Source organism: Sus scrofa, chromosome 6, assembly GCF_000003025.6.
Source record: "Sus scrofa isolate TJ Tabasco breed Duroc chromosome 6, Sscrofa11.1, whole genome shotgun sequence".
NCBI lineage: Eukaryota > Metazoa > Chordata > Mammalia > Artiodactyla > Suidae > Sus > Sus scrofa.
Genome location: NC_010448.4, coordinates 31424013 through 31451876, shown reverse-complemented (window position 1 = coordinate 31451876; position 27864 = coordinate 31424013). Strand labels below are relative to the sequence as shown.

General features: G+C 41.7%; 1 protein-coding gene across 1 annotated transcript in view; it reads left to right on the top strand.

The window, feature by feature from the left end:
• The window catches only part of FTO (fat mass and obesity associated), a 387563-nt gene that overhangs the window by 112798 nt on the left and 246901 nt on the right, over positions 1-27864 (top strand). Inside the window, 2 exon segments of the mRNA NM_001112692.1 lie at positions 6460-7087; positions 24075-24218. Coding sequence (NP_001106162.1) covers positions 6460-7087; positions 24075-24218 — 772 coding nt within the window.

The window sequence follows — 27864 nt, the reverse complement described above, 5'->3', positions numbered from 1 at the left end:
GACACAGAAAACAAACCTAGGGTTACCAGAGGGAAGAGGAGGAGGGGGATAAATTAGGAGTTTGGGATGAACATGTACACACTACTAGATATAAAATAAATGACCAACAAGGACCTACTGTATAGCACAGGGACCTATATATTCAATATCTTGTAATAGCCTATAAGGGAAAAGAATCTGAAAAAAAAAATCTGAATTACTGTGTTGTGTGCCTGAAACTGATACATCATTGTAAATCAGCTATACTTCAATTAAAAAGAACACCTTTCTTACAACTTATTAAACTTCATAATTGTCCTTTATGTCATACAATCTTTTGTTGATCTTAAGAAATGTATTATGTAACCAGACAACTACTTATATAATTGCATGACTGTATACTCCCTGGAAAAACTTTAATGGGATTAAACAACAACAAAAAAATTCTAACATATTTGAAGATCTGCCAACGGCTGTTCCAAATTATCGTGTGATATCTGATGCTCTCCATGTTTCTGTCCCAAATGGAAAGTGAACTTGTTTGACAAAATGAATTAATATTACGTTATTTAATGTTCATTTCTTGTCCAGAGTTACCTGGAAAAATTTAAAGAACAATATGTGGCCTTTTTATGTGTCAGGCACTAATCTAATTACTTTAAAAGAGAGGGCATTTATGTTTGGGAATTTTCGCTCTTGCATTTTTTTTGTAGATAATGACAAAATTAGCCAGTTATTGTTATTTGTGTTTATTATGGTAAAATCAAAATTTCCTAGAGCATTGGGCAACATTCCAAATCAGATTTATATAGTACCAGAAGTTGTCTAGAAAATATTTGAAAATTTAGGGTTATTAAAAAGAATCTCCTGATATATACAACAGATGCTGTAAAATTAAGGATTCTCAAAAGTGACAGTCTCTTCTGATTTAAAAAGTGTTTTATATTTATTTTGGAGAATTTGAAAAATATACAGATGTCTAAAGCAGAAAATTAAAATTACACCTAAGTTCATTACATAAAGATAACTGCTGTAAACTTTTGGCAATATTTTTTTTTTCCAAATCTTCTTTCTGTATTTAAATATATATATATTTTTTCTTTTTATGAAATTATGATCCTATTGTCTCAATATCTTGTTACTGATTTCTTGTGTAGCAGTAGTTTGCTACTTACTGTTTTCCATAAAACATTATAAAAATCCTTCTAAAGTGTGTTGCATTAGTGTTCAATCACATGAATGTACCCTTTCCCCATCTGGTCTCCTATTGGGCATTTTGGTGGTTTTCATTTTCTAATTATTTTATTTTATTTATGTTTTTATCTTAATATCCCTCATTAACAAGTAGATATTAAGTGAAGATCATTCTTAGTTTATGTCTATTTAAAGATGGTGTGAAAAATGACATGTGACCAACAGCCAAGATTTCAACATCCAAAGTTGTTAGGTTATAGGCTCCTCCTTTCTTCGGATGAACTGAGTCAGCTTTCTTAGTGATAACAGGCCACAGGGAAAGACACATGTTTCGATATTACCCCTCCCTTTTTTTGGCTGTGCCCACTACATGTGGAAGTTCCTGGACCAGGGATTGAACCTGCGCCACAGCAGTTGTGACAACACCAGATACTTAACCACTAAGCCATCAGGGAATTCCAGTTTTTAATTGACTTAAATAACAATATGGTGAATATCCTTATAGTCTTTAATTATAAATATGTATTAAATATATATGGACGTTTAAGATATAAATATTATATATGTATATATTTATATCACAGGTATCAGGAAACACTAAATATCAAGGCTAATTTTTTTTTTTTCCTGAGAGAGCTAATTGCTGAACATTATTAGGACACCACTGTATATGCTCAAAATTTGTTTCTGACAACCATCTGGTTAGGAAAAAAGAGCCTTCTTATACTGGAATAGACTGGAAGGGGAAAACAGATATACATTCAGTTAAGACTGTAAATTTGATAAAAGGCAGATGACTGAGTTTGAGGGGGGTTGTTGGGAGGGCAATAGGGAGGGCACTTCAGTTTCTCTCAGAAAAATATAAAATGCCTCACCAGCTAAAACAGCGTGTGCCAGTCACTGGGGCTGTTTACCAAATGGTTCCCAATCCCTCCCCACCCCCCAGCTTTTTGGGCCTAAGGTGAGATTACACTTCTGGGCCTTCTCATACTGGATGAAATAGTGACTGTTCCTGTTCCCTGAAAAATGTTGGCTGCCACTTCTAACCTGGTGCATTTCATTGCCAGTGCCAGACCCTCTAGAATATTCCTTTTCCTTCCAGAACCTGATGGCTGCTAGGACCCCTGAGTTACTGCTCTAAAGGGTATCAACTCTCTGCCAACCCATAAACAATGTGTAAAATGAACAAGAAATATTGTTGGGCGGAGATCCTGAGATTTGCAGGTTATTTGTTACTGCAGCAGTATCTGCCTTATCCTGCCTGATCTAGAATGCAGGAAATGGGAGAGGGGATGTAGTAAGTTTGAGGAAATACGGGGAAGAAAAATGAATGAGTCAAGTGCAAATATGGGGAAATGGCTTTACTAAGAGAACACAGCAGGACTGTCCTGCTTCGCAGAGTGCCCATGTGAGATGTGTAACCATAAAGTGACAGAGCAGAGTGAGGTGACACCACTATGGCTTATCATTGAGACTGTCAGGGGTCCCATTTAGGATTTCTAGTTTCTATACCTCATTTATCCCACAGAACAGCAGACACGGAAATACCATCCTGTCTGTCTACACAGCTCATGAAGAGTGCAGCATGATCTAGGGAGCAGGAGACAGAACATTCTGGAGCCGTGAGCAGTAACTCTAAATTTATCACTAAACCAGCTATTCTCTGAGCTGGTCCCTGAGGCCTCAGTATACTTGAAGCACATCTAACTAGCAGCAGTGATTAACAAGGAGTTTTCTCTGTGCTTTCTCAACAATTTCCAGTGTTCTTTAAATAATCCTTAATAGACAATATTAAAGAGAAGTAAGATAATTCCCCAGAGCCCTGGGACTGAGAGAGGAGGAAGCCTGGAAATAATACACACACATATAATACACTCCTGCTGCTGTTTTTCAGTAGAGGCTGGGACTGGAGACTAGTGAAGATATTTTTATATATGGCTCTGAGAATCTGGGAAATTCACAGAACCATATAAACATCACATGTAAATACCTTGACATTAAAAACAACTTTCTAAAAATAAAATGATAATGACATGGGAAAGTATTCAGAAAGAAATTTTTTCACTGATAACTCACATCCCTCTTGCCTCTGATCACATCTGCCCCTTTTCCTGTTGGCCTCAAGGGCCCCACACCCCCAGCACTTGAATCCTTCCCCTTCATGGAGGCTCTTCCCCCCCTCCATACCTGGCAGGTCCGTCTCATCCCTCAGCTCATTTTCTCAAAGAAACTTTCCCTGAATTTCCACCCTCATATAGCTCTCCTGGTCTAGACACTGAAGGACTTTGCTCCTGGAGTTAATCACCATCTCTTCTGCACTGTCAACCTCTTCTTCCTGTATCATTTCCATGAGTATGCTGACAAACACTAGGATACCCATCCATCTTCCCTTGCTAAAAATCGCCCCTTGATCTAGGATTCTCCTGCATCAACAGCTCCACTTTCCTATTCTTTCACAGAGAAACCATGCCAACAGATGTTCAGACATGCTGTCTCCACCTCCTCCTCTTTGGTTCCATCATCAGTTGACTCCCATCTGACTCTCATCCCTTCCCCACCCGCCACACATCCCCCTGCCAAAATTGCCCTTGTCGTTGTCATCAGTGATTTCCATGCTGTCCAAGCTGGTAGATCATTTCTGTCCTCATCTCACTTGGCCTCGCAGGGGCAGCTGCCATAGTTGACGCTCCCATCCTTCTTGAAATGCTCCTCTCTTTTGGCTTCTGTATTAATACACTCTCTTGGTTTTCCACCTCAAAGGTCTCCTTTGCTGAGCCTTCTGTGACTCAGGAAATGGCTTTGGACTCCCTTCCAGGTTTGTGCTGTTCCCCTAGGATATCGCCTCCATTTCCAGGTTCTTAAAGACCAGCTGTGTGCTGACGACTCCCACCTTGATTTCCGTGGCCCCACTGTCCGCTCTGAACCCCCGATGTGCCCAGCCAGGTGCTTCCTCATCTTCTTGTGGAAGTTCATTGCCATCTCCATGGCCCCAGTTTCCAAAATGAGAGCTCCTCGTTCCTTCCTGTTTGCATGTTTTGTATTGTCTTATTTATTTAAATAATAGTAAATTGTTTATTCAGCTATTAAATCCGGAAATCTGGAAGTATCCTTAACTTTTTCCTTTCTTCATCCCTTGCATCTAATCCGTAGCGCATTCTTTCGTTCTGCCTATAAAATGTGTCTTTTACCTCCATTTATCTCTGTCTCTGATTCAGACCATCACTGATTTTCTCCTGGACGGTCGTGGTAGTAGCACCTTGTAGAATTTTCCATTTCGACATTTGCCTCTTTCCAAATCATGCCCAATATTTTATCTAAGAGTGATGTTTATAAAATTTCAATCAAATTGCTCTTTGCCTCTCAAAGTCCTCCAGTGTACTTAACAGTCAAACCCAGATGCCTGGCTTTGACCTCCCCGCCTTCCTCTTCATCCTTCTCGCATGTCACTCTGCCTTCGGCTCTCTGGCTCTGCTAAAACTGGTCTTCTGTTTGTCTCTAGATTGGCTGATCTCCATCCTCAGTGACTTTGTATTTTTTTTTTTTTTGGTCCCTCTTCTTGGAAGGTCTTTCTCTGGTTTATCACATGGCTGGTGCCTCCTTTTCCTGAAGAGCTCCGCCTTCAGGCTGGTGTTTACACCAGCTGCAAGTGAGTCTTACGCTAATGACAGATTTCCCGCTGGTTTGTTTCTGTCGCAGTACTTAACACAATTTGGGATTGCTTTTCTTGATTTACCTGATTTGGTAGGAAGCCCTGTGAAGGTAGGAACCTTACCTCTGTCTAGTGTTTGGTAGGTACTCTATAGAAATATGTTGAATGAAAAAACAATGTATGGAAGAATAATTGGTCTTGTCCTGTTGATCATATAAATGATAATTATTGAATCAAGACGGAGGAGGAAAGCATCGAAAATGCTGAGCAGCGCATTACTAAGAAGGAACCAGTCAGATGCCACGTCATGGGGGTAAATGTAAAATCTTGTCCTTTGATCTTAAACAGGTCAATTTCAGGGTATAGAGTCGGGGAACTCTGACCTGATGCCAGTTCATGTGTCAGAGCCAGAACTGGTGACTAAAAAGGTCCCGAAGTCCTAAGCGGCGTCAGTAAATCCCTGTGTTTCTGTATTATAGGAGGACGTTATCTTGTAGGACTCTCCAGGGACACTCGTAACACTGTTATGACTTTCTGAGTGGCAGTGGGATACCTCATGCCTTCATTCATTTATTCAATCCTTCATCCAATGTTTGGAGTACCTGCGGGACATGAGTAGTGTCGTTGGGAACAAAACTCTCACACGCCTGCGTTCATGGGTCTCAGTGTCTACCTTGCAAAGCGAAGGGGTTTCTCTCTCGGTGAACGCGTTGAGGCAGAAACCAGTTTGTCATTTATTGAGAGGCCATGCAGTCTCGTGGTTATGAACTCATGCTCTGAGGGCCTCACATTCCAGCTCTGATGCTTATCAGCTGTGTGCGACTTGGAGCAAGTTTTTAAAACATCTCTCTGCTTCAGTATTTTCATCTGTGAACTGACGCTAATGATAGCACTGCCGCATCAAGTTGTGAGACATAAATGTATTAGTGTATGTAAATCATTTAGAATAGCTCTCATCACTTAGGAAGCATGTAAAAAATACATATCGAGGGAGTTCCTGTTGTGGCGCAGCGGAAAGGCATCCGACTAGGAGCCATGCGGTTGCAGGTTTGATCCCTGGCCTTGCTCAGTGGGTTGGGGATCTGGCGTTGCTGTGAGCTGTGGTGTGGGTCGCAGACGCAGCTTGGATCTGGCGTGGCTGTGGCTGTGGCACAGGCCAGCAGCGATAGCTCCAATTTGACCCCTAGCCTGGGAACCTCCATATGCCACAGGTATGGCCCCAAAAAGACAAAAAAATAAATTAAAAAAAGTAAAAAATACATATCGAGCAGTTAATTAATCAGAGGGTGTTTTTTTTGGAGGGCCAGAGGCTGGGAGACAGATTGAGAGATTGAGGGTGGGGACAGGTGGTCACAGAGGGAGCCTGGGAGATTAAAGCACAAATTTATTATTTTGTGTATAATATAATTGTTGGTAATTGTTTGAGCTTGGACTTGAAACTCTTTGTTGGAGAGTGGACGACATTCGTTTTATTTTGTTTTCTGTTTTAGGCAAGAGAGGTATGAATCCTGTTTAGAAATACCCCCCGACCGTCTTTTTTTTTTGGTCCTAAAATTTCCAAGGAAAGACATACTTTTGGAAATAATAAAATTACGGCTATCCATTAAACGCATGTTCTTGCTCTGGTTTTGTTTTAGTGGCAGCTGAAATACCCTAAGCTAATTCTCCGAGAAGCAGGCAGCGTCCCTGAGGGACTCCACAAAGAGGTTCAAGAAGCCTTCCTCGCGCTGCACAAGCATGGCTGCTTATTTCGGGACCTGGTCAGGATCCAAGGCAAAGATTTGCTCACGCCAGTATCTCGCCTCCTCATTGGTAACCCCGGCTGCACCTACAAGTACCTGAACACCAGGCTCTTCACGGTCCCCTGGCCAGTGAAGGGCTCTGATGCAAAGTACAATGAGGCCGAGATAGGCGCCGCCTGCCAGACCTTCCTCAAGCTCAACGACTACCTGCAGATTGAGACCATCCAGGCGCTGGAGGAACTCGCTGCCAAGGAGAAAGCCAATATCGACACCGTGCCGGTGTGTATAGGTCCAGATTTCCCCAGGGTCGGCATGGGGTCATCCTTTGACGGCCATGACGAGGTGGACAGGAAGAGCAGAGCCGCGTACAACCTAACTTTGTTGAACTTCATGGATCCCCAGAAAATGCCGTACCTGAAAGAGGAGCCCTACTTTGGCATGGGGAAGATGGCTGTGAGCTGGCATCACGATGAAAATCTGGTGGACAGGTCAGCGGTGGCAGTGTACAATTATAGCTGTGAAGGTACAGTCTGCTGTGTGAAGAGGCAGCCCGGAACACAACATGGCCAGGGTCACGTGGGCTCTGGCGATACATGTGATCGCTTGTGTGTGCATGTGCTTGTGTGTGTGTGGGGGGGGCACGTGTGTGCATGCATGTGCCTGTGTAGGCAGGTGTTGTGTGTCCTCCTTAGGTTCGCCACACCCATATAAGTGCAGAACCTGCCTCTTTCTCATCCATCTGTGCTGTCTGGCTCATCATTAGTTGCACTGTACTCAGAACATTTTCCTGCATAAGCACGACTATCATTGTCTTTCCTGTGCCCAGGAGAGCAGCATTTTGGTTTCACACAGCCAGCTGCCTTTCTCTAAAGCTCAGAGTAGATCGTACAGTTGCTATAATTAACTTGCCGATAAAGGGCCGGGAAAACAAAAGTCTGTCAAGTCTTTCCAGGTTCCCACAGGTGTACATTTCCAGGCTTGCCAAAAAAGGTTTTTTTTTTTTATTCTCGTTGACATCACTGTCTTGAAGGGAGTGATTTCTCAAATACAGACTTGTTCTTGGCTTCCTACGGTTCTGACTACTGTCCTTCCCCACCAGAAGCAGCTGAGGTGGGCTTTGTAAGCTGACCGGCCTTTATTTTCAGGAGACTCCCCAGCTGTCCATCCGTTTTGCAGTTGTAAACCCGAGAGGGGCTGCCATGGCCAGCCTGCTCTTGGAGTTTCTGAAGGCTGATGCCTTTGGATCAGCGATCATAGGCTGCCTTTTTCATGGCCTCCCCAAATTTTCCTTTTTTGATTCTTCAGGTTCTTGTGTGTTTAGCGTCCCCATTGCTTTTCAGAATAGGATTATAAAAAAAGTAGGTGGACGTATTGAGGACAGAGTGACCATTGCCGACTTTCTCTGCCTGCTTGTTTGGCACAGGAAAATGTAGTATTAGCCCTCTTGCCCGTTTATCTTTTCTTCTTTATCGAAAGATGCCTGGAAAACCAGAGTTCTAGATATCCAAAGGCATCAGCTGAAACTTTCAAGGGTCATTGTTTTCTGAAAGCTCGTTTTTTAAATTGAATCTTGTTATTTGATTCTTATTTACTAAAATGACTGTTTTGGAAAAGAGATTTAAAAAAGCAACTCTCTGGAGTTCCTGTTGTGGCTCAGTGGGTTAAGAACCAACATATTGTCCATGAGGATGGAGGTTTGATTCCTGGCCTCACTCAGTGGGTTAAGGATGTGGCATTGCCACAAGCTGTGGCTTAGGTCGCAGATGTAGCCCAGATCTAGCATTGCGGTGGCTGTGGTGTAGGCCTGCAGCTGCAGCTCCACTTTGACTCCTTGCCTGAGAACTTCCATATGCTGCAGGTGTGGCTATAGAGAAAGAGAGAGAGAAAAAAAAAAGCAGTTTTCATGTTGCTCTCTAAATATCTTAGCATTTCCCAGTTTCAAAAATTCTGTAAATTGTTTTCTAACTTTACCTTATGTCTTTGGCTTGGAAATAGGGAACTAGTTTAGCAGTTGGAAATTTCACCATCAAATAATGATGCTGACCTAAGAAAATTGCCTAAAGGGGATTTGATGCTGTCCTAATGGAAAGAACCGCAATCCTCTGATCTTTAATAAGGCCTTGCCAGGGATTTAAGAACTATCACATCCAAGAACTCTGATGTGAACGCACAATAGAGTTTGTTAGTTTCTTTCTTAAGGAGGCAACTCTCTCAAAGCGAGGCGGTGGCATGTGATAGCTCCGACAGCTACAAAGATGTCTTTGTGCTCCCCCAGACTCTCGGCCCTTCAGTTTAATAGTCCTATTGTATTCCCAGAGCGTGGGTGATCAAGTAGTTTTTGAAACCTAGAGTATCTTGCAGAAAGGGATTAAAAATTTTAATGAATAGTTTCTGTGGTTGGGAGTAGTTAAGATTGATTTAGTATACAAATAGACCTAAATATATAAAGGTTTATCTGCAGGGCTATCACCTAGACGAGGGAACTGCGGAATTTGAATCTCTAAGAGCACTATAATTCCTTTGTTCTCTTAACCACCTGCGGTTCCCAGAACTTTATCTCATAATAATAGCAGCACTGGAGTTCTCCTGTGGTGAAGTGAGTTAAGGATCCTGTATTGTCACTGCGGCGGCTTGGGTCCCTGTTGTGGTGCAGGTTTGATCCCTGGCCCAGGAACTTGCATACACCACAGGTGAGGCCAAAAAAATAAATAAATAATAGCAGTACTGGGAGCTCCCATTTAGCTCACGTACTATGTGCAAGGCACTGGTAGAAACATTTTAGGTGTATCAACCCATCAATTTTTACAACTGTAGGAACAAAAATCTACTGTTATCCTCATTTTACAGATGAGGAAACTGAGGCAGGGAGAATGATGGAGTTTTTCTACGGTGATACAGATATGAATGAGCAGAGCTGGGACTGGAACTCAGGCCTTCTGGCTTTAGAGTCCTAACAGCTAAGTGCCTTATGAACAAGTATTTCCTGTGCCTACAGTACTGTTACCTGTGGGATTTTGTTTTTTAAAATGACCATCTCTGGAAAGGTTAAGGGAATGTTCTTCTTGCTCTTACTCGCAGGTCATAATACCTTGCCTTCACCCCGCCATCTCTCCATCCTCTTCCCACAATGTCTGCCACAGCTTTCTGCTCCTTTCAGATGATAGAGTTGCATGAGACTAGCTTATTCTACCAAAGGGAACCTCTCTGGCTGTGTGCGTGATGTTGAGTCCCGTGGTTTACCAAGCAGGTGCCTGGAAATGTTTCGGTGGGTGCATTTCTTCCAGATGACAAGGTACATGTTTATTTCTCTGGCCTCTTTCTAATCCTGCCAGAGATATAAGGGTGGGCTTGAAGGGGGCCATGTGGGTTCAAATCATGATTGGGCTTGGGAAAGGCCCAAAGGGAGCACAGAAATGGAAATTTCAGACAATATACTATTTTCTGCATCCTTGAATGTGATTGTGGAACAGTTGCTAAGGGCAGTTCAGGAAGCTATCCTAGGCGGTATGGAGACTCCATAGGTAAATCAGATGCCCTTCTTGCCTGGAAAGAATAGGTGAGGTAAGGTGTGCTCTGGTGATTATGAAATGATAACATGTCAGATTTGGCAGGGACTTCTCTTTAGGGCCCTGCGGCATATGGAAGTTCCTAGGCTAGGGGGTGAATCAGAGCTGCAGGTGCTCACCCACGCCACAGCCACAGCAATGCCAGATCGGTGCCGCATCTGCAGAGGAGGGAGGGTAGCAGAGGTGATGACCGACAGGGGAGACTAGGGTGGGGTGAGGCAGAAGTTAGGGTCTTTTAATATTGTGCAGTAGTCCCCCTTGTCCACAGGGGATGTGTTCCAAGACCCCCAGTGGGTGACTGAAACCACGGCCAGTACCAAACCCTATGCAGACCGTTTTCTCTTATACCTACACACCTATGATAACGTCGAATTTATAAATTAGACACAGTAAGTGATGAACAGCAATAACTAAAAATAGAACAGCCATACCTATGCCGTAATAACTGTTCTGTGAATGTGGGCTCTCTCAGAATATCTTATTGTACAGACTTAGGCCTTGTCTGTCTTAACTAAATGCTTATCACACACCATCACCATAACTTGCACAGTTTGAGATGCAATGGCAGACCTAGCATGAGTTTCTTTATCCTTCTTCAGAGTTTCACAGAGAGAAGATTTGTTCTTCCCATAGATGTTAGCAGCCTCACAGTTCTTTTTCCTTCATATTAAGTCGAGACCTTTCACCTTTTTGCTTGAAGGAAGTACCTTACGGTGGCTTCTCTTGGGCATACTGAAATTGTCTCAGCATCACTATTCTCAGGCTTTGGGACCTTTAGTTAGTAAAATAAGGGTTACTTGAACACAAGCACTGAGATACTGGGACTGTCGATTTGGTACCTGAAGGCTACGGAGTGACCAGCAGGCTACACTGGATAAAGGGGCGAGTGACCTTTCAGGAGGGACAGAGCTAGATCGTCCATAATTTCATCACTCTGCCCAGGACGGCGTGTGACTCAAAACTTACAGATTGTTTATTTCTGTGATTCTTTTCATTTAATATTTTCGTACAGCAGTTGACTGCAGGCAACTGAAACTCCCAAGAGCAAACCCGCAGATATGGAGAGGCTGCTGTAATACAGAGTACTGGGCTGGTACTTGGAGTGAGATGGGGAGCCGTTGCAGTTTTGAGTAGAAGGGAAGCAGCGGAGCTGCAGGAGGCTGTTGGGTCATCCGCATGAAGATGGTGGACCCGGGAGAGGCAGAGGGGATGAGAGATGGTTATACGGAGTCCTAGGTGTTTTTACAAGAAAAGAGTGGCCGTGTCCAGTGGTTGTGAGAAAGGAAGGCCAGCAGTGATATCTGCCAGTTGTCAAGAGAAGGCTAGGCCAACAGCAATGGCTGGATGGTTCCCCCTCTAAATAATCCTTTTTTGTTGTGGTTTTTTTTTTTTTTTTTTTTTTTTAGGGTTGCACCTGTGGCATATGGAAGTTCCTGGGCTAGGGGTCAAATCGAAGCTGCAGCTGCCAACCTACGTCAGAGCCACAGTAAAGCCAGATCCGAGCTGCGTCTGTGACCTACACTGCAGCTCACGGCAGTGCTGGGTCCTTAACCCACTGAGCAAGGCCAGGGATTGAACCCGAATCCTCATGGATATTAGTTGGGGTCATTATCACTGAGCCACAACGGGAACTCCAACTCTATATAATTTTATTGGGATGTTATTTACATATGATAAACTGTATATATTTAAAGTCTGCGGTTTTATAAGTGAGATTTTTTTCATACTTGGTTTCAACTGATCTTTTTAAAAAATTTTTGTTGAAATATGGTTGATTTAAAATGCTTTAATTTCAGATGTACAGCAAAGTGATTTAGTTACACACACACACACACACACACACACACACACACGCACGCACACACATGCACACACTCTCCCCTCCAGACTCTCCTCCACTATAGATCATTATAAAACATTGAGTATAGTTCCCTGTGCTATACAGTAGGTGCTTGTCAGTCATCTATTTTATATATAGTAATGTTTATATGTTAATCCCAAACTTCCTAATTTATCCCACCCTCTTTCTCCTTTGGTAACCATAAGTTTGTTTTCTGTGAGTCTATTTCTTTTTTTTGTCTTTTTGCTATTTCTTGGGCCGCTCCCACAGCATATGGAGGTTCCCAGGCTAGGGGTCCAATCGGAGCCGTAGCCACCAGCCTACGCCAGAGCCACAGCAACGTGGGATCCAAGCCGCGTGTGCAACCTACACCACAGCTCACAACGCTGGATTGTTAACCCACTGAGCAAGGGCAGGGATCAAACCCTCAACCTCATGGTTCCTAGTCAGATTCATTAACCACTGTGCCACGACGGGAACTCCCTGTGAGTCTATTTCTGTTTTGTACGTTCATTTGTATAATTTTTTTTAGATTCCATGTATAAGTGATGTCATATGATATTTGTCTTTCTCAGCTTGTAGCCCCACCAATGAGCTTCCGTCCACCTTATGGTATTTGTCTTTCTCTGTCTAGCTTACTTCATTTAGTATGATAATCTCTACGTCCATCCATGATGCTGCAAATGGCATTATTTCATTCTTTTTTATGGCTGAGTAATATTCCATGGCGTATCTATTCCACATTATAAGTGGGGTATGCAGTTTGAGGTGGCTCATCAGAAACAACCAGCCCAGATGTCCCATCTGGTGATATCCCTTCATTGTAATCTAGTCTCCTGTGTTGGAGTTTCAGATTCCTGCATCCCATGTCTCTTTTTCCTGATGGCTTCTTGAGAGAGGGTGCTTAGAAGATACATTTTCGAGACCTTGAATGTTTTAAATTTTCTTTATTCTACCTTGACATGTGTCAGTACTTTGGGTATGGGAATCTTGGCAGGAAATAATTTTCCCTCAGAATTTTATGGGCATTTTACCCATCAGTGTCTTTTATCTTCCAAGTGCTCATGTTGAGAACTCTGATTTTGTTCTTTATCCTTTATGAGACTTTCTGGGTTGGATCTTTTCCTAGTTTTTTGTAATTTCACAGTGATATTTTTTTCTTCCATTATACTGGCAATCGATAGGTCCTTTCAATCTGGAAACTCATGTCCTTCAACATGGTATATTTTCTTGAATTAGTTCATTAATTATTTCTTCCTCTCTAATTTTCTCTTCTCTCTAGACTCTGTATGGTTTGGTTGTTGAACCTTCTGGACTGCTCCTCAAATTTTCTTGCATATTCTTATTTTGAATCTTTTTTGTCTTTTAAAAATCTACTCTCAGAGATTTCCTTAACTTTGTCTTCCAGCTGGTCTACCGAGGTTTATCTTTTTTAAATTGCTGAAATATTACAAACACTGTAAACATATAGCTTGGTGAGCTAACATAGAGCCAGTGGATCTGCGTAGCTGGTATCCAGATCAGTACGTAAACTACATTAGTACCTCAGAAATGCTCCTTTCCAGTGTATTCTTTCCCCCAACAGTAACCACTATTTTCAGTTCTAAGGCCATACCTTAGTTTTACACATTTTTTTAAATTTAAAATTTTCTTCTTCTTCTTCCAGTTATGGGGTATAATTAACATATAGTACCATGTAAGTTTAAAGTGTACAGCATAGTGGTTTGATTTATATACATCATGAAGTGATTATCACAATAAGTTCAGTAAACATCCATCATCTTTAAAAAAATTTTTCTTGGAATATAGTTGACTTAACAAAGCTGTGCTAATTTCAGGCATACAGCAAGGTAAATCATACTTTGTATACATATATCCATTGCTTTTCAGATTTTTTTTTTTCACATAGAGGTTACCACACAGTACTGAGTAAATTTCCCTGTGCTATACAGTAGGTTCCTGTTACCCATCTATTCTATCTGTAGTAGTGAGTTTTACAAATATTTGAGTTAGAATTGCAAGCTCTTTCAAGGTCTGGTTTGTGTCTTGATTGTTCTCTGCAAGTGCATGTCATGCAAAATCAATAATTTTTTTTTTTTTTTCCCCGCACCACATCGGTATCTCCTGTTCTTGAATAGTTTGTGCTGTTCAACTCCGTTGTGGCCACTGTCCAAAACCTCTTTGATTTCTGCAACTACAGTCTCTGTTTAGTATTAGGCTCTTTTGATAGGAAATAGCAGATACTTGAGCTTAAACAGGTTTACTTTAAAAAGATAAGGAGAGAAACTGGGTCTTAGACCTGTGTTGTGAACCTTGGATAAAGCTTTGCCTGAAGCTAGATGAACAAATAATTGTTCTGTTTTGATTAAGCCAGTTTGGATCAAGTCTACTATGCTATTTACAACATCAAGGTTTCCTGTAAGATTCCATGACTCTCCCTGTACTTTCCTGAGGTTGCCCACAGAATTGCAGCCCCTATTGTTCAAAGCTCTGCTTCAGAGAATGTATTATTTGAGAAGTAGCTCTATTTCCTTTTCTCATTTCATATTTCCTTTCAGGTAATGTCGTGGTCTGAAGCTTTAGCCAGGAGTCCCCAGAGCAATATTTCTCTCCTTTTCTCACTTTCACTCCCCTAAGACCATGAAACATGATATAATGAGGTTCTCCTATGGATGTGAATATTTATATCTTACATTTCTTTTCAAATGATTAAATTGAAAGCTGACAGAGCCAGACATCATGTTGAAAGGCTTTAGATTTTTCAGTAAAGAGTTTTCAGTATTTCCTCCGAAATCCCAGAAAACTTATAATTAATTTTATCATTTATCTGTGTCAGGGAACTTCGTTGGTTCTGAATTGCTTGTTTCAAGACATCTGAGAGTGGCTTGTTATAGATTCTGAGCTGAGACTGATTAGGATTTTTTTTTTTTTTCTCTTTCCCTTCAAACTTCTGAATACTCTGTTTCTTCACACCATTCATTCCTTGGTGGCTGAGGAGTGTGCTCAGTGTCAGCAGCTGGCTTGACTGCTGGTTCCTCACAACCAACGAAGGACAGCATTGCTATTTTTTGTTTAAATTTAGGGCTGCACCTGCAGCATATGGAAGTTCCGGGCTAGGGGTTGAATCAGAGCTGCAGCTGCCGCCTACGCCACAGCCACAGCAATGCAGGATCGGAGCCACGTGTGTGACCTACACCATAGCTCATGGCGACACTGGATCCCCAACCTATGGAGCAAGGCCAGGGATTGAACCTATGTTCTCATGGATACTAATCAGGTTCTAACCCACTGAGCCACACTGGGAACTCCCATGGACCGCATTTCTGAATGGTGGAGCTCTTCCAGGAAGGCTTCTTCTGGGCTAACCCTTCTTTCCAAGGGTGTTTCCCAAATGGTCTCGGGCTTATGCCATTTGCCATTACTTTGCAAACCTATCCAGGAAAATTACCCAAAGTCTACACATAGAAGTGTCTACCTTGCGGGGGATCATTGTGAAAAACAGATCTGATCTATGGAAGGGTTGTCATCAGTATCTACTGTTGCCCTCATTGTAAGCCTCGATTTCTTACCGTGGTTTATAGACCCTCTGTGTCCTGGCCTCTCCCCACCTCTCCAGCCTTTTCTCTTATAAATCCACGTCATTCATGCAATACTCGTGCAACCCAGAGTCAGTTACGTTCTTATACACCACTGTGCCATTTCCCTTCTAGAGTGTGTCTTCCTTTGTACCTTCCCTTTCACCTTCTGTCCCTCTTCTTCTTCTTCCCCCCCCTTTTTTTTTTTTGTCTTTTTAGGGCTGCACCCATAGCATATGGAGGTTCCCAGGCGAGGGGTCCCATTGGAGCTGCTGGCCTACACCACAGCCACAGCAACATGGGATCCAAGCTGTGTCTGTGACCTACACCATAGGTGACAGATCCCCGACCCACCCACTCCAGATCCTCGAGGCCAGGGATCGAACCCACATCCTCATGGATACTAGTCATATTTGTTAACCGCTGAGCCGTGATGGGAACTCCTCTCCATTTTTTTTTTATTTTTTTATTTTTATGGCCACATCTGTGGCATTTGGAAGTCCCTGGGCTACATGCAGGCCTGGGACACAGCCATGGCAACACCGGACCTGAGCCACATCTGTGACCTGCACTGCAGCTTGAGCCAGTGAGGGATCGTTAACCCACTGAGCGAGGCCAGGGATCGAACCCACATCCTCACGGACAGTATGTTGGGTTCTTAACCTGTTGAGCACAACAGGAGCTCCTGTTATTCTCCATTTAAAAAAAAAAAAAAATTCCTTGTCCTAGATACTGGAATGTCATAGATTAGTGTGAGACAGAGATAGCATCATTAGGCTCCGTATACCAGCTGCCCATCTGCAACTTCTGGGTTTCTCAAAATCTGTGACATAGATGGGAAGGGACCTGCTACTTAAGCCCCTCTAGATGTGAGGTTAATGAAACCCAGATAGAAAATAGTTGCCAGAGCCAGGTCTTAGAAATTTTGGCACTTGGCTAAGTGAATAGGGAACAGGAAATAGGGCTGTTTTATAATGTGTGGTGATGATAAATACTTACATATCAGGGAAATTATTGAATACAGTACTAGTGGTATATGCTATTAAATCTGATGAAAAAATTCAAGTGATGTATTTTACTCGATTAGAACTGGCATCTCTTCCTCTTGTGCTCAGGCTTCTAGCTTTGTTTTCTATGTTAACAGTGTTTGCCTACAGCTTTAAGAATGCAAACAAAATATTTGATGGCATTTACTTTTTAGCAAATGGAATTAATTTTTTCTCAAAATTTTATTTATTTATGCTAAAATAATAATATAATTTTTTTAATGTTAGCATAAATACATCACATTAGTTAACTTGGGGGTTACGTGTTAGACATTATAAACTCAATGTTTAGTCTTCGCATTCTTTTGTATTTCTGTCACATCTTTTACTTCTTTAGCAGCGTGGTTAGCAGGAGTTGGGAGTGCACCAAACACCTTGAGACACTTAAAATCCTTTCAAAGTTACTGGGGTTTAAAGGCAAGTAGGAGCCTATTGCCTCTGCTTGTTTCCAAAATAACACACGGGACAACTGTAATCCATTGCAGTTGCTATCGAGAATTACAAGGTGCTTTTATTGGGAAAGTGAGCAACACTGTATTTATGCAATAAAAAATTTATCAGACAGTACAGCTTCCCTCCTCCCTACCCCAGCCCATGGAGGAAACAAACCTTCAGCAAAACATTATTTTAATGAGCACATTTCAAAGGTGCTGGATTTATGGGAGGCATCAGGCAACCCTGATTGCAATTACTGTCTGTTTGTCATCCCAGACTTTATTGATGCCACATTGAGAAGAGTGAGAGGATGAAAGTTAGAGGCAATGTAGTCAACCAGCCCGCTGGGCTATAAACATGATCCCTTAGGGAGTTCCCATCTTGGCGCAGTGGAAACAAATCCAACTAGGAGCCATGAGGTTGTGAGTTGGATCCCTGACCTCCCTCACTGGGTTGAGGATCTGGTGTTGCCGTGAGCTGTAGTGTAGGTTGCAGACATGGCTCAGATCCTGCGTTGTTGTGGCTGTGGTGTAGGCTGGCAGCTCTAGGTCTGATTCGCCCCCTAGCCTGGAAACTTCCATATGCCGTGAGTGCGGCCCTAAAAAGCAAAAAAAAAAAAAAAAAAAAGATCCCTTATAAGGACACCATACTTAAGTGGCATTAAAACACCCAAAAGTCATTGTAGTTTAAAAATTATTTCTTTTGCAAGTTAAGTTGTGGTTGCTTTGACCAGAGAGGGACATATGAAGAACTTTCTTAAAATGTTCCTATTCTTTTTTTCTCGGGGTACTTGCTGTATCTGATTGAAGCAGCCTGAAAGCCTTGGGCTATAACAGATATAAATATTGATTTCTAATATCAATATTCTTTTGCTGAATTGATCTGCTTATTAAATAATTTAGCATGAATTACTTTATTATGTTGTGTGCTGGTATTAGTCACATGGCATTAGTAGGTATTAATCACATTACATCATCGTTATTTGATTCAGCCTCGGCTTCCTCACTAATATGTGCCATAGGCATCTCCATCAAATCACAAATATCAATACTCTAGAGCAGGGGTTGGCACACATTTTCTGTACAAAGCCCCAGATAATAAAGATTTTCAGATTTTCATGGGCCTTATGGTCTGTGTCTTAGCTACTCAACCTTGTTGTTATGTGTGAAATCAGCCATGGGCAGTGCATAAATGAATGGGCCTGACTGTGTACCAGCTAAACTGTATAAAAGCAGGTGATAGGCCTGATTTGCCTGTAGGCTAGAGCAAGGTTCATGGATTTGAATGCCTGTAGGGGCCAGGCAGGTGTAGCACAGGAGTCAGTCAAGTGGCTTACTGGGGACTGCCACTAGCGCCTTGTCTAAAAGGGACACCTACTTACCTGCAGCCACTTGTGACTAGCCCAGTGATACTCGATCTTGCAATTCAAGAATAGCTGGAGGAGTTCCTGTCGTGGCTCAGTGGTTAGCCAACCCGACTAGCATCCACGAGAGGACGTCGGTTCGATCCCTGGCCTCGCTCAGTGGGTTAAGGATCTGGCATTGCCGTGAACTGTGGTGGAGGTCACAGACATGGCTAGGATCTGGCGTTGCTGTGGCTCTGGCATAGGCTAGCAACTATAGCTCCAATTAGACCCCTAGCCTGGGAATCTCCATATGCTGCGGGTGTGGCCCTAAAAAGATTAAAAAAAAAAAAAAAAAGAGTAGCTGGAAATTTGTATTTCTACTCAAAGCACTTTTATCAGTGGGCAACTCATTTAGATTTGTTCAAAAAATACACTACACGTCAAGCTGTATACCTTTGTAAGATTTTTTTTCCTGGTCCCTAGGATCTAGTTTTGCAAATCCTGGTGTTTTCAAGTATAATGATGTATTAAGTGTAAATGAGAACTAACTGGAGAACGTCATCAGGCATGGACAGCAAATATCTAGTTTGCTAACTACCCCTTCTAGTGCCTGAGACAGACATCAATAATCAGCCCTACCATTCTTTCCTGCTGAGCGTGGAGACAGTTTCAGAGTGATTCTCCATCAGGGCTCAGAAAAGGTCACAACCAGTGAATTAGTTTTGTCTTCTCGTATGTAAGGTCTTTGTCACCCCTGTCCCAGAGGATTCTCTTTAAATTGTTTTTCGGATTAACCTATAGCTTTGGACTTTTTAATTTTATGACTTATTCTCAAAGAAATCTAGCTAATGATTGCTCTTCCCTAAAGAGTACTTGAGAAAATATGTATCAGACATAACAACATGTATGACAAAAGGTAAGATTCCATTCTATGGCTGTATTAGACTTTAGAATCACACTTAAGGAATTAAAGAATATTCATGGTTAGATGGTGTCCTTAAAGCTTTTAGTAGCAATCCTCCTGTGAGAGACCATAAACAGATTTCTAGTCTTCTTCTCCTTTTTTTTTTTTTTCTTTTTATGGCTGCACCTGTAGCATAAGGAAATTCCCAGGCTGGGGGTCGAATCAGAGCTGCAGCTTCCGGTCTACACCACAGCCACAGCCATGCCACATCTGAGCTGCATCTGCGACCCACTCTGCAGCTTGCGGCAGTGCCAGATCCTTAACCCACTGAGCGAGGCCAGGGATCAAACCCATATCCTCATGGACACTAGTCAGGTTCTTAACCTGCTGAGCCACAGTGGGAACTCTGTTGCCTTTTTTTTTTTTTTTTTTTCACCATGGCTGAACAGAGTAATGGAAATGAATAGTTATAAAGGGGAGTGTTCCTTTTTTCCTTTCTCTTACTGTCTCTGACTCTGGTGCATAGTTACAGGAGAGTAAGATGTTCAGGATTTAGGGCCTCCGTGTATAGATGTGTGTACTTTGGGATTGTGTATGTGGCTTGCAGATCCTGCAGCCTCAGTAAAATGTCTTTCTTGTCCATTTTGATCACATAAAATTTTGCATCTTTTGTATTCTACCCTTTGTGAGTCTAAACCATCCTTGTTTCAAGTTTGATCTTCTGTGAAAATTCTACTCTACCTAGTCTAACCCTCAGCGATCCTGTTTCTCCTCTAGACCTGTTGAATATTGAGCACTGTTCTGATTTAGCAGTGTCATGCTTTATTACATTATTTGACTTAATTTGCGGTTCCCTACCCACCTTAATTAGCATTTTCCCTTCCTCCCACCTAGCACAGTGAGGGCCAAGAATGGTGTGAATTGAAAGAACATTTTGTTTTGAAGCAAGCAATTTAGTACCCATGTCTTTGGATGGCTTTTATATGCCAGTTACTAGGGCTCTAAGTGTGGGTGGAACAGAAAAATGGACCCTTGAAGACCAGGGATTGAAGTCCAATGGAATTTAAAATGTTGCCTTTTGGGAGTTCCGGTCGTGGCACAGTGGTTAACGAATCAGACTAGGAACCATGAGGTTGCCGGTTCGGTCCCTGCCCTTGCTCAGTGGGTTAAGGATCCGGTGTTGCCGTGAGCTGTGGTGTAGGTTGCAGACGCGGCTCGGATCCCACGTTGCTATGGCTCTGGCGTAGGCCAGTGGCTACAGCTCCGATTTGACCCCTAGCCTGGGAACCTCCATATGCCGTAGGAGTGGCCCAAAGAAATAGCAAAAAGACAAAAAAAAAAAAAAAAAATATGTTGCCTTTTTAGTAATCAGTGATGAACAGGTACCACACTGCAAGGACAGCTTCACTGGGCATAGGTCTTTGTTTCATTCACTGATGGATCCCAAGGGCTCAGGTCAGTGCCTGATATAGTAACTGCTCAATAAATATTTCTTAAACGAACTTTTGCAAGTTTTTAAGTAGGTGCAGGACTGTTAGTAAGGGCAAATTGCAGTGTGTGCCTTCCACTTCCTTATGTGTCTTTCCACTCCTTACCCAGTCATGCACTTTTTTGCTCAGAAAAATCAGTCTTTGAGGTTTTTTCAGAAGTGTTATATATACCTCTACACATGTATGTGTATGTGTTTGTATTTTTACCCAAGTTATAACCTATTCCTTTCTTTCTCTTAATGTATCAGATAGTTCTAGATCAGTGAACACTCATATTACTTTTAGTGGTATATAATGTTTCACTGACTGGACATTTTATAATTTAACCAGAAACTTATTGATGAATATTTAGGTTATTCTGTTCTTTTGTTCTTGTAAACAGTGCTACAGCAAATATCCTTTGCTCAGTTTGCAACCTCTGCAAGTAGTAATTTTAGTATAAATACCTAAAAGTGGAATTGTGGAATTTCTGTAAGTCCAAAGGGTTTATGCATTTGTCATTTTGATAAGTACTGCCAAGTAGTCTTCTATGAGAGTATGAGTGTGCCATTTTGCTACTCTTACTAACCAGGATTTATGAAATTGCTTGATTTTTTTTTTCTGATCTGAGAAGTAAGAAATATCTATTATGGCTTTAATTTTTATTCCTCTTACAGAAGTAAGTTTGGGAGTTGCTGTTGTGTCTCAGTGGTAATGAACCTGATCAATATCCATGAGGATGAGGGTTTGATCCCTGGCCTTCCTCATTGGGTTAAAGATCTGGCGTTGCTCTGATCTGTGGTGTTGGTCGCAGACCTGGCTTGGATCTGGTGTTGCTGTAGCTGTAGCTGGCGTGGGCCTGCAGCTATAGCCTCCCATTTGACCCCTAGCCTGGGAACTTCCATGTGCCATGGGTGTGGTCCTAAAAAGAAAAAAAAAAAAAAGAAAGAAAAGAAGAAGTTTTAACATCTTTTTAGATGTTTACAGGCACATGTTATTTCATGTGTTCTTTCATGTAACCTTTGCTTGTTTTTCTATTTGATTATTGATTTATCTTATTGATGTGTAGGAGTTCTTTTTTATTGTTCTTTTTTCTTTTTTCTTTTTAAATTAAAGTGTAGTTGATTTACAGTGTTGTGGCAATTTCTGCTGTATAGCAAGGCAACCCAGTCATAATATACATACATTCCCTTTCTTGTATTATCTTCCGTCATGGTCTTGCCCAAGAGATTGGATATAGTTCCCTGGACTATAGAGTAGGACCTCGCTGCTTATTCATTCTAAATGGAATAGTTTGCATCTACTAAACCCAAACTCCCCTTCCATCACACTGAAGCTCTTTATATAATAATAAATAAATAATAATAAATAAATGTCCTTGCTTGTTCATATTTCTTTGTGAATTGTAGAATCAGCTTGTCTGGTGACCAGCCTCACTCACCTGAAAATCAATCCTGTTGATATTTTTATTGTGTTCGTGTCAAATTTATAGATGATTTAGGGAGAACTGGCATGTCCATGATGTTTTGTCTTGTTTCTAAAGAACATAATATGTCTTTACATTGTTTAAATGAGTCATTGTGAGGCTAAAGGGCTTTGTCTCAACTTTGAAGCTATTTCTAATGATTCCTTCTTAAAATATGCTGGCTTTGGAATTAAGGTAGATCTGTATTATATCATGTTAAGGGACTAGCCACCTGTTGCTCTCTTGTTGAGGTTTTTATCATGAAAGGATGTATTTTTATCAAATACTTTTTCGGTTGTTTTTGTCTGTAAATACGATGAATTTTAAGTATAAGCCTTTGTGTATTGAACTCTCCTTGTACTCATGGAATAAGTTCTGCTTGGTCATGGAGTGTTGTTCTTTTCATATGCTGCTCGATTTGAATTTTCTTTCCTTCTGTAGTTCTATTTCCTTCCTTGACTTACAGTGGGTTTACCTCCCAATGAAGCCTGAAAATATCGTAAGTCAAAACTTATGTAAACTTAAATATCATAAGTCAAAAATGCGTTTAATACACCTAACCTACCAAATATCATAGCTTAGCCTAATCTGCCTCACACATGCTCGGAACACTTACATTGGCCTACAGTTGAGCAAAGTCATCTAACACGAAGCCTATTTTGTAATAGTGTTGAATAGCTCATGTAATTTATTGAATATTTCACAGAAAGTGAAAGTTAGAGTGGTTGTATGGTACAGAATGGCTGTTAAGTATATCGGTTCTTCACCATCATGCGTGGTTGACTGGGAGCTGCTGGTGCCCAGCATCCTAAGAGAGTATTGTACCACATCTTGCTAGCCCAGCATAGAATCAGAAGTCAAAATTCAAAGTATGGCTTCACCTGAATGCATATCCCTTTCACACCATTGTAAAGTTGAAAAGTAGGGGACTATCTATATTTAGGAATTATGCGTTGATTTTTAGATGTGAGACTGGTGTGTGTGTGTGTGTGTGTGTGTGTGTGTGTGTTGGATTTTGATATCTATTCTGTCTTTGTGAAAAGAATTTGAACACATTTCTTTTTCTATGTTCTTGAACAGTTTAAAGTGCATCGAAATTACCCACTTAATTGTTTGGTAAGAATTCTCCTTCTCAACTTCTCTAAGCCTGTGTTTTCCTGAGAGAGAGTCTTTTGCCACCTTCCTCTCTACCTTTTGTGGCTTGTTTAGCTTTTTTACATCTTCTGGGGTCAGTTTTGGCCATTAATATTTTCCTGCAAACCTATCCACTTAATCCAGATTTTCTGATTTAGTTACATGGAATTGAACAAAATAATCAAGGTTCTTTTATTTTTCTTGTTGTCTAGGGTTATTGTCTCACCAATTTTCAGCATTTTTGATTCAAAAAGAAATGACAGGCATTCCCGTCGTGGCTCAGCAGTTAGCGAGCCCACCTAGCATCCATGAGGACGGGGGTTCGATCCCTGGCCTCGCTCAGGGGGTTAAGGATCCGGCGTTGCCATGAGCTGTGGTGTAGGTCACAGACACGGCTCAGATCTAACATTGCTGTGGCTGTGGTGTAGGCCAGTGGCTATAGCTCTGATTCAACCCCTTGCTTGGGAACCTCCAAATGCTGCGGGTGTGGCCCTAAAGGACAAAAAGACCAAAAAAAACAAAAGCAAAAACAAAAATAAAACAAACCCAAAAGAAATGGCATGTTAAAAAATATTCTAAGAAATGCATTTTTAAAAATAGGGTATAAAAGGAGCGTATCGTTCACTTCTCCGTATTTTATTAAAACTTCAGTTGTTCCTGCGCTAAGTGTTATGAAACCCGGAACTCCAGATGGTCCTTTCCTTTCTGACCACTCCCTTCTCTCTCGACAGGCCCTGAAGAGGAAAGCGAGGATGATCCCCAGCTCGAAGGCAGAGATCCCGATGTGTGGCATGTTGGCTTTAAGATCTCATGGGACATAGAGACCCCTGGTTTGGCGATACCCCTTCACCAAGGAGACTGCTACTTTATGCTGGGTAATTGGTTGGATCTAAGCCTTAGTGATGCTCTGGTGTCTCAGTTTTAGATAATCGGCTACATATTTTGAATATGTCTTTTGAAAGAAACTCTTTAGTTATTTTATAGTGACAGTGAAATTTCTACGTGTAACCAGGATTTGCTTTTTAAAGATACTACCAACCGTATTTATTTATGTATTCCCGCATCCTCATGGATCCTAGCTGGGCTCCTCCGCTGCTGAGCCGCCATGGAACTCCAGGTTACTGCCAACTTCCAGAGTTGCTCTTCTTTGCATTAAAAGAGTTTATGGAGTTCCCCGAATGTGCTAAACCGTGTTCAAGATTTTTTTTTTTTAAATACCAGAGCCACTACATCATCTAAATCAGCTTATCCATGTGACGTTTTAGAACTATGTCCCTATCTGTTTAGGTTTTTAGTGAAACTTTTTTCTGGTTTTGGATTGAGTTTCTTCGCAGGAAGAGCTGACCTGACAACCCAGCCTTTTCCTCCCCTGCCTCACAGGGAGCTTCCTTCATTTCCCTCATTTAGTTCTTTGGGAAGCAGTATTTCAGCTGTGGTCAGGCTGACTGAGGCTGTGGAGGTTGTAGAGCTTGGTTTTTTTGCTTCTTTGCTCTACGTTTTTGGCTTTATTTTTAGACTTTCTGTTTGTTTTCTGATCGCAATGTGCAAACAATATCCTTTTTGTTCCTCACAAAGCTTCTTCTCATGGTTTCTTCCATCCTTGGCTCTGACTCCTGATTATTTAGGGTTGCGCTCACTCTTACCTGCCTGGGGGAGTTTACTCATGTCTTGGGTTTTAGAGCCAGGAAGCACCAAGGCTCAAACCCAGTATATACAATAAGACTTATTTCCCAATTAATAGAATGTTTGGGGAGTTCCCATTGTGGCTTAGCAGGTTAAGAACCGATTAATATCCATGAGGATGCGGGTTTGATCCCTGGCCTTGCTCAGTGGGTTCAGGATCCGGCATTGCTGTGAGCTGTGGCTTAGGGAACAGATGTGGTCTGAATCTTGCGTTGCTGTGGCTGTGATGCAGGCTGGCAGCTGCGGCTCTGATTCGCCCCTCACTTGGGAACTTCCGTGTGCCCGTGGGTATAACCCTAGAAAAAGAAAAAAACAATTAATGGATTGTTTGTGGAGGCCCACTGAGTTCTGTGTGCTGCATAAGTTCTGGAGAAGATTTTAGAGATGGATAAAACGTGGTCCTTTCTTGGAGGAACCATGGGTTTGGTAGAGCCCTTTTGGCCAGCACCTCATTCAGTGTTTTCCAGATTTCAGTCATTTTACACATCAGCTTCAAGCTTCTTGCCATATCCATGTGCTACCTGTACTGTTACTACTTATGTAATGTTTCTCTCTAGATAAACTCTCTTCTCTTCTTTCACTGAAATGAATTTCTTTTCTTTTTAAAAAATTTTTAAAAGTTTAAAAAATTTTTAATGAAACTATCGTTAATTTACAGTGTCATGAATGAATTTATTTTAGAAGGGGATTTTTATCTCGCCATCTTAATGGGGAAACCAGTATCACTCGACCAATAGGAAGTGTTGTAGAGAGAGAAAGGGCAGCAGGATTAAGTGCCTGCTGCTTTTATTTGCTGAGGCTCCTGAGCCTGAGCCCTGCGCTGTCTTTAGGAACTATTACAGAGAGGTGTTAACTGTATCAGTTGGGGCCAATCTTGACTTTCTCCTTCATGTCAGTGGGAAGATTGGAAGAGCATGAGGTAGGCAATTACTTTCTCACCGGTGCAATTCAGTGGGGAGTTCTTAAATTCTTCTCATAGGTGAGTCCTGCATTCGTTGAACCCTGATCTCAGTAAGCCCCCAACCTTGCCTTCCTTTTGCATGTCGCTTTACAGTATGGTTTCACATAAGCAATTTCATTCAGTCTCCAAACAGCCTTGCGAGGGACATGGTGCAGGGACCGTTCTGTTCTTAAGTTAATTTGGCCATGGTCACTCAGTTGAGACAGAACAGGGACCAGTGTGGGTTGCTAGTTTCATATATGATGATTTTCTCAATCTTATAGGGGCCATTTTTAGACTTGACCCGAGTTGCTGAAATCTCCACGTGGGGATGCTTTGGGGGTGAAGGTTGTCTCTTCACCTGCCCCTCCCCTTCTTGCTTCAGATTCTAAGTTTCTGTTCTGAAGTCTTTGCCCCACCGTTGAGCATCATTTGTAGGTAAATAGACTATTATTTCATTGTTTAATATACCACCCGGATGTGGATACTTACCATGAATGTAAATGGGTGTTAATTTCAGCCAATAAACCACTTTCCTTTTGGACATTTTTTAAAAAAATGAGAGTATGGTTGATTTACAGTGTTGTGTTAATTACTGCTGTACAGCATAGCGACCCAGTCATACATGTGTATACATTCTTTTTCTCCTGTCTTCCATCATATCCTTTTGGATATTTTGTTCACGTTTCTATTCTCATTTTGCATCTTTAAAAGAAGTGAGAGTCAGAATGGTGCTTTTTGGGCATAGCTTTATTAGTTTTCTGTACATAAAAGTGGTAAATACACATCGTAAAGGCTCAGCTACTTTCCATTTATTTAATAAATCTCATGCTCTTTTCTTTTTTTTTTTTTCCCACTGTACAGCAAGGGGGTCAGGTTATCCTTACATGTATACATTACAATTACATTTTTCCCCCAGCCTTTCTTCTGTTGCAACATGAGTATCTAGACAAAGTTCTCAATGCTATTCAGCAGGATCTCCTTGTAAATCTATTCTAAGTTGTATCTGATAAGCCCAAGCTCCCGATCCCTCCCACTCCCTCCCCCATCATGCTCTTTTCTGATTGTAAAAGTAATGCATGCTCATTACTGAGAAAAGAAACAGTACTGAAAAGTACAAACAGAAAGAAGAATATAAAAATCAGGTTCATGGCTATTTTAGGACCGTCCTTGTCAGTCTTTCCTATGTGCACAGATATATGTATTCGGAATCATAGTGGTATATAAAGAAACAGCTACATTTATTGGGTACTAATGCCATGTCCAGGCCTTCTTTGAATTTTCCCAGTAACCCCGAGAGGTAGATACTAGCTCTACTGAGAAAGAGAAAATGAAGTTTAGATTGATGTCATTCCTTAGCACTGGTTGCACAGCCGGAAAGAAGCGTGGATTGGAACTTGTCATTTTATCCGCTTGAGCTCTGACACCCATGTCAGGCCATCCCTCCTTTCCCCACATGGGTGCCCTCCTTACCCCACGTGGGCACTTGCCCCAGCTCAGGGCTTCTGTGCCTTCCGATCCCTCCCTCAGCTCAATGCTTCTGCCTTCCCTAAGGCTCTAGGACTAAGTTGTTCAGAAGGAAGAAAAGAAGTATGACGATGTAGTCGTTTCCTTCTGTTTTCCCATTTTTTTCTTCTGTTGAGGTTTTTTTTTTTTTTTTTTTTTTTTTTTTTTTTTTTGCTTTTTAGGGCTGCACCCACGGCATATGGAAGTTCCCAGGCTAGGGGTCCAATTGGAGCTACCCTGCTGGCCTACACCACAGCCACAGCAGTGCTGGCTCTGAGCTGTGTCTTCGACCTGTGCCACAGCTCACTGCAATGCCAGATCCCTAATCCACTGAGTGAGACCAGGGATCAAACCCCTGTCCTCATGGAGGCTAGTTGGATTTGTTACCACTG